Source organism: Heterocephalus glaber, unplaced genomic scaffold, assembly GCF_053883595.1.
Source record: "Heterocephalus glaber isolate CG9 unplaced genomic scaffold, H.glaber_assembly_v1.0 deba00000594, whole genome shotgun sequence".
NCBI lineage: Eukaryota > Metazoa > Chordata > Mammalia > Rodentia > Bathyergidae > Heterocephalus > Heterocephalus glaber.
This window is the reverse complement of record NW_028258151.1, coordinates 20,244,837-20,262,031: the sequence shown is the minus strand read 5'-3', so window position 1 is coordinate 20,262,031 and position 17,195 is coordinate 20,244,837. Positions and strand designations below refer to the sequence as shown.

At 50.4% G+C, this 17,195-nt stretch overlaps 1 protein-coding gene across 7 annotated transcripts in view; it reads right to left on the bottom strand.

The window, feature by feature from the left end:
* The window catches only part of Cars1 (cysteinyl-tRNA synthetase 1), a 54,720-nt gene extending 38,855 nt beyond the window's left edge, over positions 1-15,865 (bottom strand). For 2 of the 7 annotated variants that reach the window (XM_004852124.4, XM_087205484.1), the window contains exons 1-5: positions 15,753-15,862; positions 7,975-8,223; positions 3,788-3,879; positions 2,635-2,723; positions 1,221-1,317 (exon numbers count right to left, since the gene is read on the bottom strand). In XM_004852124.4, the coding sequence (XP_004852181.3) occupies positions 1,221-1,317; positions 2,635-2,723; positions 3,788-3,879; positions 7,975-8,223; positions 15,753-15,852 (627 nt within the window). In that variant the 5' untranslated portion in view covers positions 15,853-15,862. Of the gene's footprint in view, positions 1-1,220; positions 1,318-2,634; positions 2,822-3,787; positions 3,880-7,974; positions 8,224-15,752 lie in introns of all 7 variants that reach the window. The other 5 variants (XM_021264442.2, XM_087205486.1, XM_021264440.2 and 2 more) reach the window with 5 other exon arrangements.
* Between the last annotated feature and the right edge of the window lie 1,330 nt (positions 15,866-17,195).

Below are 17,195 nucleotides of genomic sequence, written 5' to 3'. Positions count from 1 at the left end.
CAGGCCAGGGCCAGCTTCCCTGCTGGCCTTGCTTCCTAAGGCCTCAGGGATACGGACACTTAACCAAAGTAGTCCTTGAATGTGTGAGTTTCTAGTGGCATCTACTGTAGGGTAGCACTTCTGCCTGTACTCAAAGCCCTGGCATTTGAGGGCATCTGAGGATACAACTCCACTCTCAGGGACATGCGCATAAGGGGCCGAAGTTATCTAAGAATGACTTAACATACTCAACCACGCCTGCGCACCCCCAGTATGGGCAAGGCCATACAGCAGGTGTTTTGTCTCTTATGTCCTGGTAAGCAGATAGGACACTATAACTGCCATGAACTAAAGAACATTGTAACCTTTTAGTAGCCATGTTTGCTGTGTAGCTGTAACTGCTGTTTTTGCTGAAGAAATAAAGACATGCAGCTCTTAAGCTGCAGTTCCAACTCTCATGCTCTGATGCTGCCCTGATGCTGATGATTGTGTGTGCTGCTTTTATTGGGGAATTAATTAACTCACTCATGAAGGACTATCTGGACTAAAAGGACCCCTCTCCAGGTGCCTCCTGGGGAGGCTCGGTCTTGGCCATATGCGCAAATGACCCTACATTTTCATAAACTGTAAAACCAGTTTGAGGGCATTCATATCATGTTTGTAAGTCAGCCCTGAGCTATCTCAAGTCTATGAAATTTTATCTACTCTTCTAAAAGTCCTATCTCCACACACGGCATCCACTTGTATTTTTTTTTTTTTTTTGGTAGCAGGGCTAGAACTTGGGACCTTGAGCTTGCGAGGCAGGTGCAGTGCCATTGAGCTAAATCCCATGCCCTATCCACTTGTGGGTTTTTTTTTTTTTTTGGTACCGGGGATCGAACTTGGGACCTTGTGCTTGCAAGGCAGGTGGCAGAACCACTGAGCGAAATCCCCAGGCCCCACTTGTATTTTAATTAACTAATTTTTTTTTGTACGGGAATCGAACTCAGGACCTTGCGCTTGCCAGGCAGGCGCTGTGCTGCTGAGCTACATCCCCAGCCCCTAACTGTTTTGATCTTTTGAGACAGGATCTTGCTATATGTATTCTAGGTGGGCCTTGAACTCTCTATCAGTCCAGGCTAGCCTTGGACTTGTGGCAATCTTCCTGCCTCAGCCTCCCAAGTGCCGGGATTACAGGTGTGTGCCACCACGCCCAGCTCATATTTTAATTTTAATGTGGAACAGTCCCTTTTTCTTTTTACCTTATCATCAATGTCTGTGATGTTCATACAGTAAAAGACGTCATACTGGAAGTAATCCTTTAACACTCTTCTCAAGATATCAAAAGACATATAGGACCTAAAGCAGTGAAAGAGCACATTTGTGATCAGAGCACACTGTATATACAAGCTCAGCACTGCAACTATGACATTCACAGGCAGGGCATCCCCAATCTTAAAACCCACAATGCTCCCAAGGTGTGTTTGTTTGGTTTGGTTTGGTCATACTGGGGATTGAACCCAGGCCCTACCACTAACCCACATCACCAGCCCTTTAAAAAATGTTATTTTGAAAGCTGGGTGTGGTGGAGCATGCATTCTGGGATGCTGATGTAGGATTAGAAGTTCAAGCCCAGCCTGGGCAACACAGCAATTTAGCAAGAGTGTGTATCAAAATATAAAATAAAGCCAGGCATGGTGGTACACACCTATAATCCCAGCACTTGGGAGGCTGAGGCAAGATCACCTCGAGTTCAAAGCCAGCTTAGGCTATATAGTGAGTTCAAGTTCAGTCTCAACTACATGTTGAGACCCTGTCTCAAGAAACCAAACCAAGGGCCGGGGATTTAGCTCAGTGGTTCCGCTGCCTGCCTCGCAAGTGCAAGGTCCCAAGTTCGATCCCCAGTACCAAAAAAAAAAAAAGAAACCAAACCAACCAAACAAACTCAAAAAACCCACCACCAACAAAAACCTGTGTGTATATAAATACAATGAAATAAAAAGGGCTTGGGGATGCAACTCAAGTCACAAGTCTTAGGTTCAAACCCTAGTACTGAAAAGAAAAAAAATTTTGAGACGAAGTCTTGCTAAATTGCCCAGGTTGGCCTTAAACTCATGGTCTTCCTACTCCAGCCTCACAAGCAGTCGGGGTTACAGGCATGAGCTACCACGCTTAGCTGAAAATCCCAAGTTTTTTTTGAGTGTCCTCATGATGTCACAAGCAGAAAATCCTATACCATGAACCTTTGTTTCATACACAAAATTGTTAAAAATATTGTATAAAATTGCTTTCAGCCTACATACAGGGTATACATAAAACACACGTGAAAATATTCAAAATATTGCGAATATTCCAAATCAGAAAAGAAATCCAAACATTTTTGGCCCCAAGCATTTCAGATGAGGGAAATTCAACCTACACTGTAAAAGGGTTCTGTGGCCTCTACCCCAATAGGCATCTGCTCTCAGTGAGCCACACCCACAGCACCTAGAGGAGGGTCAGAGCCCAGGTAGCCTCAGGTGTGTCAGGGCAACTCTGCCTCCAGGGTTCCTGAGAGTTGGAGAGATGAGGGAGATGTTGGGGATGGCAGCCCAGGGTTCTGGGGCATTATCCTTTCTGATTGTCGTCTTCATCTTCCTGCAGTGAGCGTGGACCACTCAGAGCTTTAGACCCTACCTGGCATGTCCCATGTGAGATGCATCGTAGACAGTCGGCCCACAGCAGTACCATGTCACCTTTTTCCCATCTTGAGGTATGAACACGTCCTTGTTAGAAACGAAGGAATGACGATCAGAAGAAATTCCAGAAACACTGTACAGGAGCACCAAAAGCAGTAACGAACATCACACTGGTTTGTTCTGTTCTGCACAAACAGGTTCAACAAGAACCATTTCATTTCATTGAAAAAGTCAGTGGTATGGCAGGGGCTTAGGGAGCTGTCTACTGACTTGAGCACTGGCAGCTCGGGCCCCTTCCTCCCTGGGATCCTACTCTTCTTTGAAAAGATTTGGTAAAGGGAATAACGCTACTCTGTCTTATGGAAATGCTGTTTATTTAACAACCCCAGCTAACAGTTATTGCCCCCTGTGAAACACTCATGGTCCTAGGGGCCAGCACTACTGCTTTCTTCTCCAGGAAAGACAGAGGCTGAAAGCAGGTGGCTAGGGTCTGTCCCTCCTGGGGGAGTTCAGCTTGGAGACCAGGCAGTCCCAACACGCTCAGACCTCTTGGGGTACTCATGACCACTCAGTTCAATACAATGAACTGCCCCATGCCTGTCCCCCTGGCCTGTTAAGCATCTTGCTGATCAAAAATAATCTAACCCATCAGGGCTGGAACCCTTTCTGAAACCTCTGGAGCCACTGGCCAGTCTGAGCAGAAGAGACCAAGCAGAGCTCATTCAGTGAGCAGCCAGACTTGCTTTCTCTGCTGGGCTCCAAGAACACCCGACAGGTTTGCCTGTGCCCGTTCTGTTTGGCTTACGGCAATGCCTGCTGCACCCGTGTGTCCCGAGAGCATGCCAGCACTTGGCCTAGCTGTGAATGACCTGAGCACTCAGCCTCAGGCACAGCCAGGAGACCAACAGGGCAATTCACACCCAGCGCTAGCAGGCAGGCTTCCAGGAGGTGTCATGCCTGATGTTAGGCATTTCAAAGCACAGCTCTGACTGGGTTAGAGGCTACAACACAGGGAGTTAACAGAAGGATCCTGAACTGGTTCTAGGGATTCTGGAGCCCACAGTGAACAGACAACCTTGCTTTCTGCAGGGGCAGAGGATGCCTTAACCCCTGGGTGCATGCAAACACACATGCCACCTAACCTTCCTTACCTTGTTCCGTGTGAGGCTGTTGTATAGGCGGAGCTTGCATGGCTCAGTTCCAGCTGGAGGGGACCAATGAGGCTGAACTCGCCGGCCTTTACCTGGAGGCACAGCAGATGGGTCACATGCAGAACCCACAAACACAGTCACCACTACATTGTGAGACCTGGTTTCTACAAAGGTACTGAGATTTTTTTTTTTTTTTTTTTTTTTGGTACCGGGTATCGAACTTGGGTCCTTGCACTTGCGCAGCAGGCAGCAAAACCACTGAGCTAAATCCCCGGCCCTAAAACTTTTTTTTTTTGGTACCAGGAATCGAACTCTGGTCCTTGTACTTGCGCGGCAGGCGGCGAAACCATTGAGCTAAATCCCCAGCGGTACTGAGATTTTTAATGTAATGTTAAGCAACATGAGTCTGGCTTTGCTCCCATCCTATGTGGTGGCATATTCCAATGACAGCCTGAACCTCCAGGATGACTGTCCCATTGCTCCACAGATAGGTGCCTTTCACTGCCATGCAGTGTGGTCAGTGGCCTCAGGTCAGGCCAAGCCAGGTACTATCTGACCCCAAATGCCTGTTGCACTATGACTTGGGCTGTGTGATGTTGCAACCCTGGCTGCCCCTACCTTGCCCTCTTCTGGGCAAAGTGAGTTGTGGACAGTCTGTGGGACACAGGCCATCGCTTCTCGGCCTTTTGGCTAAGATCAAGTGTGGGACACAGGCCATCTCCAAGCCTCCAGCTGCAGTAGAGGCCAGGGGTCAGGGCACAAACAGCTGCCCCTTGTGGTTACGGGAGGTCAGGATGAGAACAACCTCCAGCCCTATCTCTGTCTTCCTAGGTGCCAGTGACCGGCTGCCAGCACTGACCCTGCAGCCAAGCAAAATCTTATCTTCAGACACAACCCTAAGTACCCTTCTCACTGCCCCAGGCTGGTCCTCACTGGCTCAGGCAGGCCCCAAAGTCCAGTTCCTTTCTCCTAGGGAGTCCCTGATCTTGGGCCACCACATGGCACAGTCTCTTCTTGGCGTATGTCCTGGGTACATGGGCCCTTACCACTAAGACAGACTTACCTCCAGCCAATGAAAGGCTGTCCTTACAGTCTGTGTGTCTGACAGCCCTGAGGAGGTACAACTCTGTCCCTAGGCCAGGGGAGACCATAAGGAGATTCTTCACACCCCACAGTCTTAACTGGAGGCTTTCCAATTGTCCTAGGCAGATTCTTGTGGCCCACTCTGCTGGGGTCATCCACCTGCCTCCTCAGGGGAATGCAGTTTTTCTCCCTGGCCTTCCCAGAGCTAGGCCCTGTGTCCCCTGTATGGTGCGTGCCTGTATGCCAGATCTCCAAGCCACCCGGAACACGGATTCTTATGTACCTGCAACCCTGCATGGTGCCAGGAAGGTCCTTGCTCACCTCTGCTGAGCCACAGAGAAGACTCACACCAAAGACAGGGCTCAGTGCTCACATTTTCCTTCCCTACTCTCCAGGAAGCTTGTTTCCTGTCCCCTGCTACCTCTACCTCATGCTGGGGGTGAGAGTGTCTGTCCCAAGGTGAGAACATACGCAGACTCTTTTTGAGTCTACTGAAAGAGGCCAGTGGGTCACCTGCTAATTCCCACCTGGAGAGCTACAGAGAAGTCTATTCTGGGCACAGGCCATTTCTGGGGTTCTGCCATTTCTGGGGTTCTACCCTTTCATAGGCCACACTAGACAGAAAGGAGGATGGTGATAACTAGCAGGTCAGCAAGACAGAATGCAGCACTCTGGGACTAGCGAGATGGAGGGAGACACCTGACAGAGACAGGCTGAGCTCCTTCCTGCAGGTGAGTTCCAGCATGATCACAAGTGGCCAAGGTTTCTGATTGTGGAAAATCCCAATCCTTAATCAAGCATCAAGTGTTCAGTAAGGTCAAGTACACTCATAAAGTTCACTTTAAAAGCAACAAATCTTGGCCAGGGATTTAGCTCAGTGGCTCTGCCGCCTGCCTCGAAACCACAAGGTCCCGAGTTCAATCCCCAGTACCAAAAAAAAAAAAAGCATCAAATCTATGTGCTGGGGATGTGCCACCACCTGTCTCGCAAGTGCAAGGTCCTGAGTTTGATCCCCAGTACCAAAAAAAAAAAAAAAAAAAAAAAAAAAAAAGCATCAAATTTGCTTAAAGGAAAATCTCATTCTACAATTTGATAGTGTTCAACAGACTTTTTTTTTTTTTTTTTGGTACCAGGGATCCAACTCGGGTCCTTGCATTTGTGAGGCAGGCGGCGGAACCACTGAGCTAAATTCCCGGCCCGAAAGAAGAGTTTCTGTTTTTTTTTTTTTTTTTAGGACCTCAACTTGGAAGGGCCACAGGGCACTGAAGACACTGCAATGCACAGAAGAGCCAGTGGGGAATGGCTTCCCACTGTCCCATTTGATGTCAGCGACAGAGGTTGGAAGGATTGGAAAGGATTTCAAAGACATCTACAACAGGGCAGCTGCCCTGATTCTTACAGCTACATGGAGGCAGATACACAGCTACAGTCAACCTAGGGGCATGGGTGAGAACACTAGACTCTGAGGATCTGGGCCTTGCCCAAAGCCACTGGACAGTAAGGGCAGCCCTAGGCTCCAGCCCCAGCCTCCACCTTCAGCCCTGGCTCATTGAGGACTCTCTTCAGGGGCCAACTGGCCTAACTCATATCCTTCCTGGACACATGTGGGCTTTGGAAGTCAGGGGACTTGGACTTTGGAGGAGACCCCACAATCCTGTTAGTGCTGTCCACAGTCCATCCATCCCTCTACTAACATGCACCCATCAGGCAACAGCCTCGTTGGGCTCTGCCGTGAGTGGCCTTCCTCGCCACAGGTCAAAAGGTCTATGAGGAGCAAGGTTTCCCTTCAGCTCTCAGGCAGGTGGCAGAGTGTCTGCATTGCTCTTCTAAGGCCATGAAGGGAGCCGTCCAGGTTGCTGTAAGGACAGGGCTGAGGTTCTCTTCTCAACGGTAACCAGGTTGCCCTGATCTCGATCACCGTGCTGTGCCTTGGAATTGGGGCACGAAGTAGGGACAACGTGACCCTTGAGCCTTTTGGAGAAGGCAGATGACACCACAGACATCACCAGGATCACCACACTAGACACATGGGCAAGAGTGCTGCTCAGGGGAGGAGACAAGCTGCACAGCAAGGCCTTCCACCTGTGCTGGAGGAGGGTGCCTGTTGCTGAATTTTCTAGAAAACCAAGATACACTCTGAGTCTAGGAGACTTGGCACCCCCTTTTCCCAGGTTGAAAATAGGGGGACCTAGCAGAGGCTTGACTATGGTGGAGGCCCTGGGACATGTTCCAAATTCCTTGCTTCATGTCTGGATAGCCCCCAGGTCACCAATAAGGACTTCGAGAAGACAGCACTCAGCCCACAACATATGAAAGAGGGAGTGCGCCCACAGCCACAGGAGCCAGGTGCTCAGGGACCCTCAGCAGTGAGCAAAGGACACGCCCATGGATTCCCAGAGAGTGATAAACTGCCAGAAACTGGGGCCTGGGACTCTCTAGCAGTGCCTCCTCCAGATCACTCGGCCTCATCCAGGGGCACAAGCAGCACCAGCAGGCTTCAGTGAAAGCCATGCAGCTGACCATCTCAAAGCAGAGAAATGAAATTTATGTCCAATTTCTAAAAATTTCAGTGCCAATTAATATGGTTTCAGGATTTAATGACTTTACATTTGGAGAGAAACTCTGCAGTCTTATGGAAAGAATAAAGAAAAGAACCAAGGCAACTCAGTCAGGCAAGGCTCTCACTGAGCCAGCCCCAAGGCTGGAGCCTGCAGCTGGGCAGGTCACATTTTCTCCAGGTGACCCTATCATGGGCAGCTCTGCAGTACCAACAAGAATATTTTGTTCTTGAAGAACAAGTTCCACAGGGCACAATTCTATCCTACCCATGCCCAGCAAGCATGGTATCTTCCCCACTGGGCTGCTTGCTTGAGACACTGGGGTGGCACACTCACTGCACATCTGCTGCCCTGAGGTACCATGTACCCATGGGGTGAAGGAGAAAGCCCCTGGCCTTGGAGCAGAGGTTCTTGCAGAGGCTTTTTTTTCCTGGTACTGGGGATCGAACTGAGGCCCTTGCACTTTCGAGGCAGGTGGCAGAACCACTGAGCTAAATCCCCGGCCCCAGCAGAGGTTCTTCTAGTGGGGAAGCCGCTGTTACTCACTTGCTTGGAGCCTGCAGGGCTCGCCTTTGTCACGGGGGCCACCCAGGAGCGCTTCTATGTGCCTGAACCACCGGGCCACGTGGAAGAACCTCGCATCAGCGGGAGGGGTGGAGAGCTGCCTGAACACGTCCATGTCTGCCTGGGACAGTGAGTACCCCTGGATATAGCTACGCGTGCTCAGGTGCTGGTTCAGGGCCTGCACCCTGGCTGCCTCGTCACTAATGCTCAGAATGGACCTGTAGTCGGCAGCTGAAAAGACAGAGGGCACAGGCTGTCAGGCAGTCAGGCAGAGGGTACATGATATTGGGAAGACAAAGGGCATAGGACATCAGGCAGGCAGGCAGAAAGCATGAAATGGTAGAGGACACACAACACTAGGCAGACAGAAGGCTACTCAAAGCTGCCAGGCAGGAATCAGAAAGATGGGCAATGTCAAAACCCTTCCTGGATGTAAACATGAACAAGAGGTAGGCCTGCAGACACTACACACACCAAAGGTTGCCAGTGAGGTGGGAGTGACACTTGACAGGCACGGGTTTCCTCCTGGGGTGATGGAAAACACTGCAAAACTGAATAGAGGTTGCTTGCACAACACTGTAAGTGCACTAAATGCTACCAAATTGGACACTTTAAAATGGTAATTTTATATTATGTGAATGTCACCTCAATTTTTAAAATTCATAACAGAAAACAAAACCCAAAAATCCCTGAACCCCCTTTTCATAGTAGCATACTCTCCCTACAGACACTGAGACACAACAGGTGGGTGGGGCCACAGGAGCTGAGAACAGCAGAGCTTACCACACATACAGCCACTATGCACACTTGCATGGAGATGACCAAGCATGGCCTCCAGTGGCCAAAGACCACATCCCTAGGGTGACCCCAGCCCACATGAGAATGGTCTGGACTACCAGAAAGGATGTTGCAGCCACACCTGACCATGGTGGGACCATCCTGGGTGTGCAGTGTGAACTGTAACTCCTACAACCAGGAGAACCTTCAAGGGACTGGCACTGAGCCCTTTAAAGAGCTGCGTGTACGTCGGGGGATGCAGACTCAACTTCCCTGTCCATTCGCACTGGGGGAAGAGGGCCAGAGGTGTGAGGTGTGCTCCTCACACCGACCCCAGCCCTGCTCTGTTCATCCCATTCAGGTGACGAACATGGGCCTCACCTGCTACTCCTTTTTCAAGGGGACATGCTCCCCCAGATACTGATAGGCACCTTATTTCCTTCGGAGCTGTGCTCAGGTCAGCTCCTTGATGCAGTGCCTACCACCCCAGGCCCTGGCCTCTGGATCTTCTCTCCACACTTACTTCCCTTTATTGTCTGCCCACCCCCAACATTTGGTGTGCTTTATCATGGCTGTGTGTTCAGCACACAGAACCAAGCCTGGGATATTCTAGACACTCAAGAAGCTGCTGCTGCTGCTATTTGAGGTCACTGGGGAAGCTGCAGGAACAGGGCCTCCAGGACCCATTAGTTCCTAACTCCCCAAGAAGCAGCTCTCAGGACCCAGTGCGGGTTTGGGGAGCAGCCCCCTTTATCCAGGCCCCAGTCAGTACTGCTGGGATTCTGTCCATGGGTGAAGAAGGCCAGGCAGGTCTGCAAGGAGAGCTACCAACATCATTCTTATGAGCTCACCTCCTGGCCCCAGGGGTGGACACGAACAGGGTGTCCTTCCTTCCAGCTGAGGGTGGCCTCTGCCCTGAGCACCACTAAACTAGGTCCAGTTACACCTAACCCTAAATGAATATGAAACTTCCCTAAAATTCCTGCATGGAGCAATTCCCTTCCAGGGAGCTTCTGTTTCCTCTCCAACTGTTTCCAACTCCAATGTTCTCCTTCAGTGGTCCAGTAGCCTGTCAAGTAGCACCAGCAACATTCTATTTAGGAAGAAGATGGTGTTCACTAGACATTCAGTGAGGAATCTGTCTCTAAGCCATGGACAGACTCACAAGAGCCAGGTCCCCTCAAGGCTATGGCTAGTGTCCCAAAGCTGTTCCCCACACTGACCTATGCTTCAGTCGCTAGTGAGACTACTCAGACCAGCGTCAGGCCCCAGGGTAGTGAGAGGGAGCAAAGCAAGATGACAGCTCACTCCAGTGAGCCACCTACAGCTTCAGGGTCCTGCCTGCCCCACAGCAAGCACATAACAGAGCTTTCACACTGAGCACATTCTCCTGAGGACTGTGAGGGACTCACTTAAATGTCAACAGCAGCAAAATCCAACGATCAAGGTTGTCACTATCTCCCTCTTCGTTTCCACTGCTTATATTTTCTACACTAAGTATGTGGTTTTTAATGAGCAAAATATACACAACAGAGTAATGACACAATGGTTTTAGGGTACTAAAGAAGTAGCTTTGAGAAGGTCAGGCTGCAGGATGCTCTGGGACAGGCCTGGCAGGGCGCAGTCCCAGCTCCCCAAGGCTGAGCACCTGCCTCCTCACAAGGAAACCACGCTCATAACAACATTTGCCTCGTAAAGCTGTGGAATGCTAAGTGAAATTACACTTATAAAAATGTTTAAAAACTGCCTGCCATGCAGCCAGCACCCAGCTTGCTATCATCGTTATTATAATCGCTTCTGCATGATGATGATGATTATAATCCCTGTGTTACTCACAGACAGCTCCCTGGAGGAGCTTACCCAGAGACCATACACTCATTCCTAAATGTTCTCATGGGGCATCCTGAACCACCATGAGGGAGCAAAGCCTGGCTGGGGAGAGGAGCCCTCAGAGTGGACAGAGCAGCCAGTGTGAGGGAGGTGCTCATTTGAGTTTGTACTAGCTGTATTTGGGGGTGTGTGGAGGAAACAAAAACAAGTCAGCTTCATGGGATCCTGGGTTTGTGCCAGACCTCAGCTGACTGTTCTGAGGTAAGAGCACCTGGGAGGAGGCTGAAACTCTCCCAGGGCCCTCACCAGAGTCCCAAGCCCAAACTCCTGATCTGCCTCTGTTGGGGAGAATGTCTTGCCAGGTGAACTTGCAGTTCAGCCCATGAACACATCAAAGGATAGGACCCCGAAGATGAAAACGTCCCAAAGGGGGCAGGCCCTTACAAACCATTTACTAAACCACACACAAACGCAAGCACTCAGCGTGAGATTGAACTAAACTCATGTCAAATAATCCACATTCCAGACATGCCAAATAGGCACCCTTCCTCTAGCTCCTTCCCTTCAGCACTTACATCTCCTCTAGGCCTGGTTCACATTCCTGCCTTTCCTCTCAGCAAAATTCAAAGCATGGCGGGTGCTTTGGAGCTCCATAGAGGCCACAGTCGGGCCACCTGAGACTTGCCAGTAGAACCTCTAGTGTGGGCCCAAACAAGCAGGGCTCAAACAAGCTCTGGGAGACTCACTTTTGTGCCAGGGCTCCCAGACTCCAGTGTGCTAAGAAGCCTAGAGGAGCAGGTAGGTGCCTGCTAAACACAGACCCTACACAGCATACCTGTGTTCCCTGTAACACAGGGAGCTCAGCCTCAGCTTGGTGGGGGCCTGCACCCCTCTCTTACCCCCTGACTCTCTGCCTGCTGACTCTATTCTGCTAAGACTCTCCTTGGGGTTCTCAACTTGTAGGTGTCTACCAACACCTGCACTAAGATTGCTCCCTTTGGAAAAGGCTCCTGGCAGTTTCCAGAGCAACTCCTATGCATTTCCTGTGGAGGTTCCCACCCAGACCAGGACTCTCTGACAGGGGAATGGAAAATGCTCCCCAATATGAATCCTGGGAAAGGCAACCGGGTACCCCTTGCCCAACCTCCTCTGAGGCAATGCCACTCCCTCCTGGAGCCCAGAGCCTCTCGAATACTGAGAGCTCCCATCTTTCTCCTGAGCCCTGGTCCCAGGGTAGCTCCCAGGCATCATCTCTCCCCCAGGGAAAGGTGCTATTACCTTCCTCTGTCCTGGGGAGGTTACTGGTTATCAGGCATACCCAACTTCCTGCCACACTGAGACAAGTGAGTATAATCAGTTGGAACCACTACCACCCGAAGAGCCACGTGGGCACTGCAAAGGTTGTATGTCCACCCTGAGGGCACTGCCTCTAACACCTTCCATACCTAGGAATATGGATTTACGGTCACACATGAGGGAATATTTGCAGCTTATACAGAGGTAATTTCACTCTGACTTGGGGAACAAGGCAAAGCATGTAATCTCTGTTTACTTGCCCGCCCTAGAACATTCAAGATCTGGAGCCTTCCTACTTATCTGAACAGAATCCAGAAAGGTGGCTCAGTATGGTGGTTAAAATCTCTGCTGCCATCAATCTCCCCAGGTAGAAGCCTGGCACTGCTTCGGTCTAGCTGTACGATGTTGGAATTACTGCTTGACCTCTCTGGACCTCACAGTTCTCACGTGCACAGAAGACACAGCAATATCTACTGTAAAGAGCTACTCCAAGGGTTATAAGGAGAACAGAGGTAAAGTTTTTAGAGCAGTGCCCAGTATAGACTCATGCTGAGAAATTCTGGCTATATTATGATATAAACACCCACTGAGTTAACTGTGTTAGATTGAGTTAGATTAGACTAAGCCTGACCTAACAGCAGCCACCAAAGTGATGCTCCAAGTTTGTAGGAAAAGACCCCAGGATGAGCTTGGTCTACCCTGAAGGCCCAGAGGTGAGCCTTTCCTATCGGACCCTGCCCAGTACCCAGCCTGCACCAAGACTACAGAGAGGCTGTGCTCCACGAGACCACGAGAGAAGCACATGTTCTGGGTCATCTTAGGGAAAATGAGCCAGAAAAGGGAAATCCATGAAAAATCTGGAGAGATGATCACTTTCAATAAATCCAACCTTAGGAGGGAAAAAAAAAATTCAGAAACTGAGAAGCCCACAATATTGAGATCTCTGGTAGTGATACAAGGGCTGTATGATTTTGATTTCCTGTTTCCTCAGAGGATGGCCCAGGCTGTTCTGTTTGAGAGTCAGTCTAGGGACAGGGTATGTCCTCAGGGCAGCAGGGCGGGAGAGGAAGGAAACAGTATGCTGGCCAAAGTTGCAGTCCTATAGCTCCTGACTGGGACAACTATCTGCTGCCCAGATATTGGGGGGTTTCATCCCAACCAATACCGAAATCTCCAAGAAGGAGCCAATTCTTTCAAAAGCCAAAAGTTCTAAAGCAACTAAAAAATAAACAAGAGACAGACAAAATCCCTCATATGCCATTATGTTCACAAATGAACCAAATATACACTTTAAATTTAAAAAGAAATGGGTTCTAGTTTTCAACCCAGACACGCACTTATTACATGCCAAGCACTGTTCCAAGGTCTTTATATCTATTCACTCATTTGATGCTCATGGTACCCTCTAAGGTAAGAAACATTACCCTGTGTTCCAAGGATGGGGCAGAGGTGGGAACCCAGCCCTGACAGGCGGGCTCAGGATCAGGCTGTTGGCCACATGGGTGTTTTTTGGTTTTGAGGGGGTTTTTTTGGTACCAGGGATCGAACTTGGGACCTTGCACTTGCGAGGCAGGCGGCAGAACCACTGAGCTAAATCCCCAGCCCCACATGGGTGTTTTATGGAATTGGGTGAAGAGCCTGCTCTGGGGCTGGTGCAGTGGTGGAATCCAGGCATACCAGTCTAGTGGAATGCAGCATGCCCGGAAAGTGGGTACCTCTGCTGTCACATACAGGATGAACAGCCCCATCACCTGAGTGTCCCATATCATTAGGTTACCCAAGGTGATCAGAGCCACCTACTTAGAATCATCTGAGGCGACAGAAACAGGGGGTATTACAGGACATAACAGAATAACCTACACTGGGACAGGACATGGAGATGTGTTATAGTTTATATCTGGATGTCCCTCCAATGCCTCATTGACTCACAGGTGGGGTTTTGGGGGTGATTGGATCAAAGGAACATGATACTTGTCCACTCATTAGTCTACTGATGAATTTACAGCTGAATGCAATTTTGGCTGGGTGTGGTGGTGCACACCTATAATCCTAGTACTGGGGAGGCTGAGGGAGGAGGATCAACCAAGAGTTCTAGGCCAGCCTAAACTACATAGTAAGACCCTGTCTCAAAAAACCAAGAAAAAGGGTGGATGTGGTGGCACATGGTGTAATCCCAGCAGCTTGGAGGCTGAGTTAGGAGGACTTCGGTGAGTTTGAGGTCAGCCTGGGGTACATAGTGAGTTTGAGGTCAGCCTAGGCCACAAAATGAATTCAAGGCCAGTCTGTACTGCTAGTAAGACCTGTCTCAAAAAAAACCAAAACAAGGCCTGGAGATTCAGCTAAGTGGTTCCACTGCCTGCCTCGAAAGTGCAAAGACCTGACTTCGATCCTCGGTACCCAAAAACAAAACAAAAACCAAAAAAAGTGATTGGGGAGGTGAAGCCTGATGGAGGAGGTGGGTCACTGGGGCCACAGGCTTAAAGAGTCTAGCTCCTTCCCTCCTCCCTTGATCCCTCTCTCTCCTTCCCGAAGCCATGAGCTCTTTCTCCTCTGTCATGCTGCCCTGCTTTGGAGCCAGCTGACTGGACTGGAACCTCTACAAACTGTGAGCCAAAACAACCCTCTCTTCCTTTAAATTGTGGGTGTCAGGTACTGTGTCTCAGCAATGAGAAACTAAGAAAGACAAGATGCAGAACTCACATCTCAATTTTGCCAGGATAATGAATAAAACCTACCTAACCATGTTTCCTTCATAAAGTTGACTCCCAACTGTTAAGAATCTAGACCACAGTCTCTACTCTTCCGAGGACCTAAAATCCTGCTGAAGGAACATCGAGGAAAGACCTACTTTTCTTCAGAGGTCTGAATGGCAAGATCCTGGTCTACCCCTGGGTGACATGGGAGCCCACAGGGCTGCCTCCTTAGGGAAACTCCTGGGTGGCAATAAAGCAGGCAGTAATGCTCTGACGAGGTTCTTCCCAATTGTGACTGATGGCCAAACTAGAGATGAAAGCTTTGTTAAAACCCCAAGCCTTTTTATGTGTGTGTAGATGTAGCCGAGGCTTCCTCTGCCCTATTTTCCTAAGTACCAACCTCAAGTGCCCTTTTGCCCACCTGGCTGGGCAGAAAACTAAAACAACTCTGAGCCTTTGCCTCTTCCCCAAAGTCCAGCTGTGGCAGGAGGGGGTGATATTGGGCCCAGGCACCAGCTTGGGACAGGGTGTTTGATACAAGTCCACTCCATATCATGTATGCAGAGACCTTGGCCCCAACCCAAAGAGGAAACTGAGGCTGGGGAGGAGGTGGTCTTGCAAGGCTAGGCTCAAGTTGGCACTCAAGCCTGAAGGAATTCTGTAGCCCACCCCTCAGAGCCTAGGCCACCACTGCCAGCCCTCAGGACCAGCTGCCTCTCAGAGCCTAGGCCACCACTGCCAGCCCTGAGGACCAGCTGCCTCTCAGAGCCTAGATCTGAGCACTGGCCCGCTGCCTCAGAGCGCTGGCCTGGACCCTGTCTGCCCCGGGGACCCACTGCCCCTCAGAATCCTCGTCTAGCCCACTACCTGCCCATGAACCTGTGGCTCCTTAGAGCCCTGGCCTGACAAATGATCTCGCTGTATATCAACTGTCCGCCCAGGGACCTACAGCCTGCCCTAGGCCCCCACTGCCCCTCTGACTCATGGCCCGGCCACTGTCCTCCTCGGTCCTCCTCTGCCCCTCAGACAGCGCCCACTGTCCGCCCGCGAATCCGCGGCCCTAGTTCTTGGGGCGCCCCAGTCGGCAGATCCTGGGATCCCTCCAGCGCCTCCTGGGGTCCCTCCGCCCGACCCAGGTCCCAGACGTCCGACCGCGACACTCACCCTGCTCCCCAGAGGAACCTGCCATCGCCTGGAACCCCAGACCGGTACCCCAGACACTTCCCAGAATCTGATGCAACCGCGCCCCGGAAGTCCCGCCCATCCACGCCTCCTTCCGGGTATGCCTGGTCGCTAGGCAACTGGGGCTGGGACGCCGCAGCGCGGGGCATGCTGGGCGTCGAGCTGGCCGCGCTGTGGCTCAGAGGTCCAGAGCCGGCCCGCCGAGCTGGAAGGGTCGCACTGCCACAGTCCGACCGTGCCAGGGGACAGTCCAGCTCGGGAACCAGCGCGGGCAGAAGCTGGCAGGAAGAGGAGCGAGAAAAAGGCGTAGCGAACAGCAACCCTGGGCATACAGATGACCTGCAGATGACCCCGGCGTACAACCAGCTCAGAAGAAATTCCTGGCAGAGGCTGGGGATTTAGCTCAGAGGCACCGCGCCTGCCTCCCAAACACAAGGTCCTGAGTTCGATCCCCAGTACCGAAAAAAAAAAAAAACAGAAATGCCTGGCAGAGTCAGAGCACCCGGAAGTGTGGCTAGGACGCAGCTTGAAGCATTGCGAAGGCCCTGGATGCATCCAGTAAGCAAAGCCAAGAGCAGCAAACACATCAAAGTGTTCAAGGAGCAGGCAAGACCGATCTGTGCTGTAGAAACATCATCTTGACGTCTGACAGGTTGAATCCAGGAAAGCCCAATAAAAGCAAGCGCTTTAGATAGGGAGCGCAGTGTACAGGAAGGGAAAAGGGGGCCTGGGCCAGCAAGGTGGGCAGGCAGACTGAGCAATCCCTAGGAGGCAGTAAGCAGATAAGGTATGGAGAGAAGGAGTGATGAAGTTAGGAGAGACCCAACCTCCTGGACTGAGTCTGACAGGTGTTTGGACATTCGCTTTAATTAAGAACAGGAAGCTAAGTTGCTTGTCAGAGGATGGAGATAAGCAGGCTGATCTGAGCATATTTCCAAAGACTGGTGCTGAATTTGATGTCTGTGCTAAGCGAGAAGGAGGGACAGGGTGCATTTCTCCCCAAACCCCAATCTTATTGCCTTTCTGTGTGTGTAACTACTTCCCAGGGGTACCCTCTCTTGACAGTACTCTGGTGGCATGCAGGCCTGATCTCCCCTTGTGATTTATACAGAATTTATCCAGAGGTGCAGCTGGTGCAAGGCTGAGGTTCTGAAGTTTCCAACAGAATTGACACTAAAGAAGAACTCACTTAGATCCAGTACATCCAGGACACTTTTTAACATCACAGCCTTTTGTGTACCCACCAAAAACAGAAGAAATGCTATTTAGGAAACATAATTTTATTATGTAAAGGGAACTTATTAAAATCAAATCATATTTGCTAAATTGTACAATTTTTGGTGAACGAGTATGGAATTAATATTTTTTAAAGCTTAAGGCACTTCACAAGGTCTTTGTGATTATCACCATGCTCCACCTTTGCTA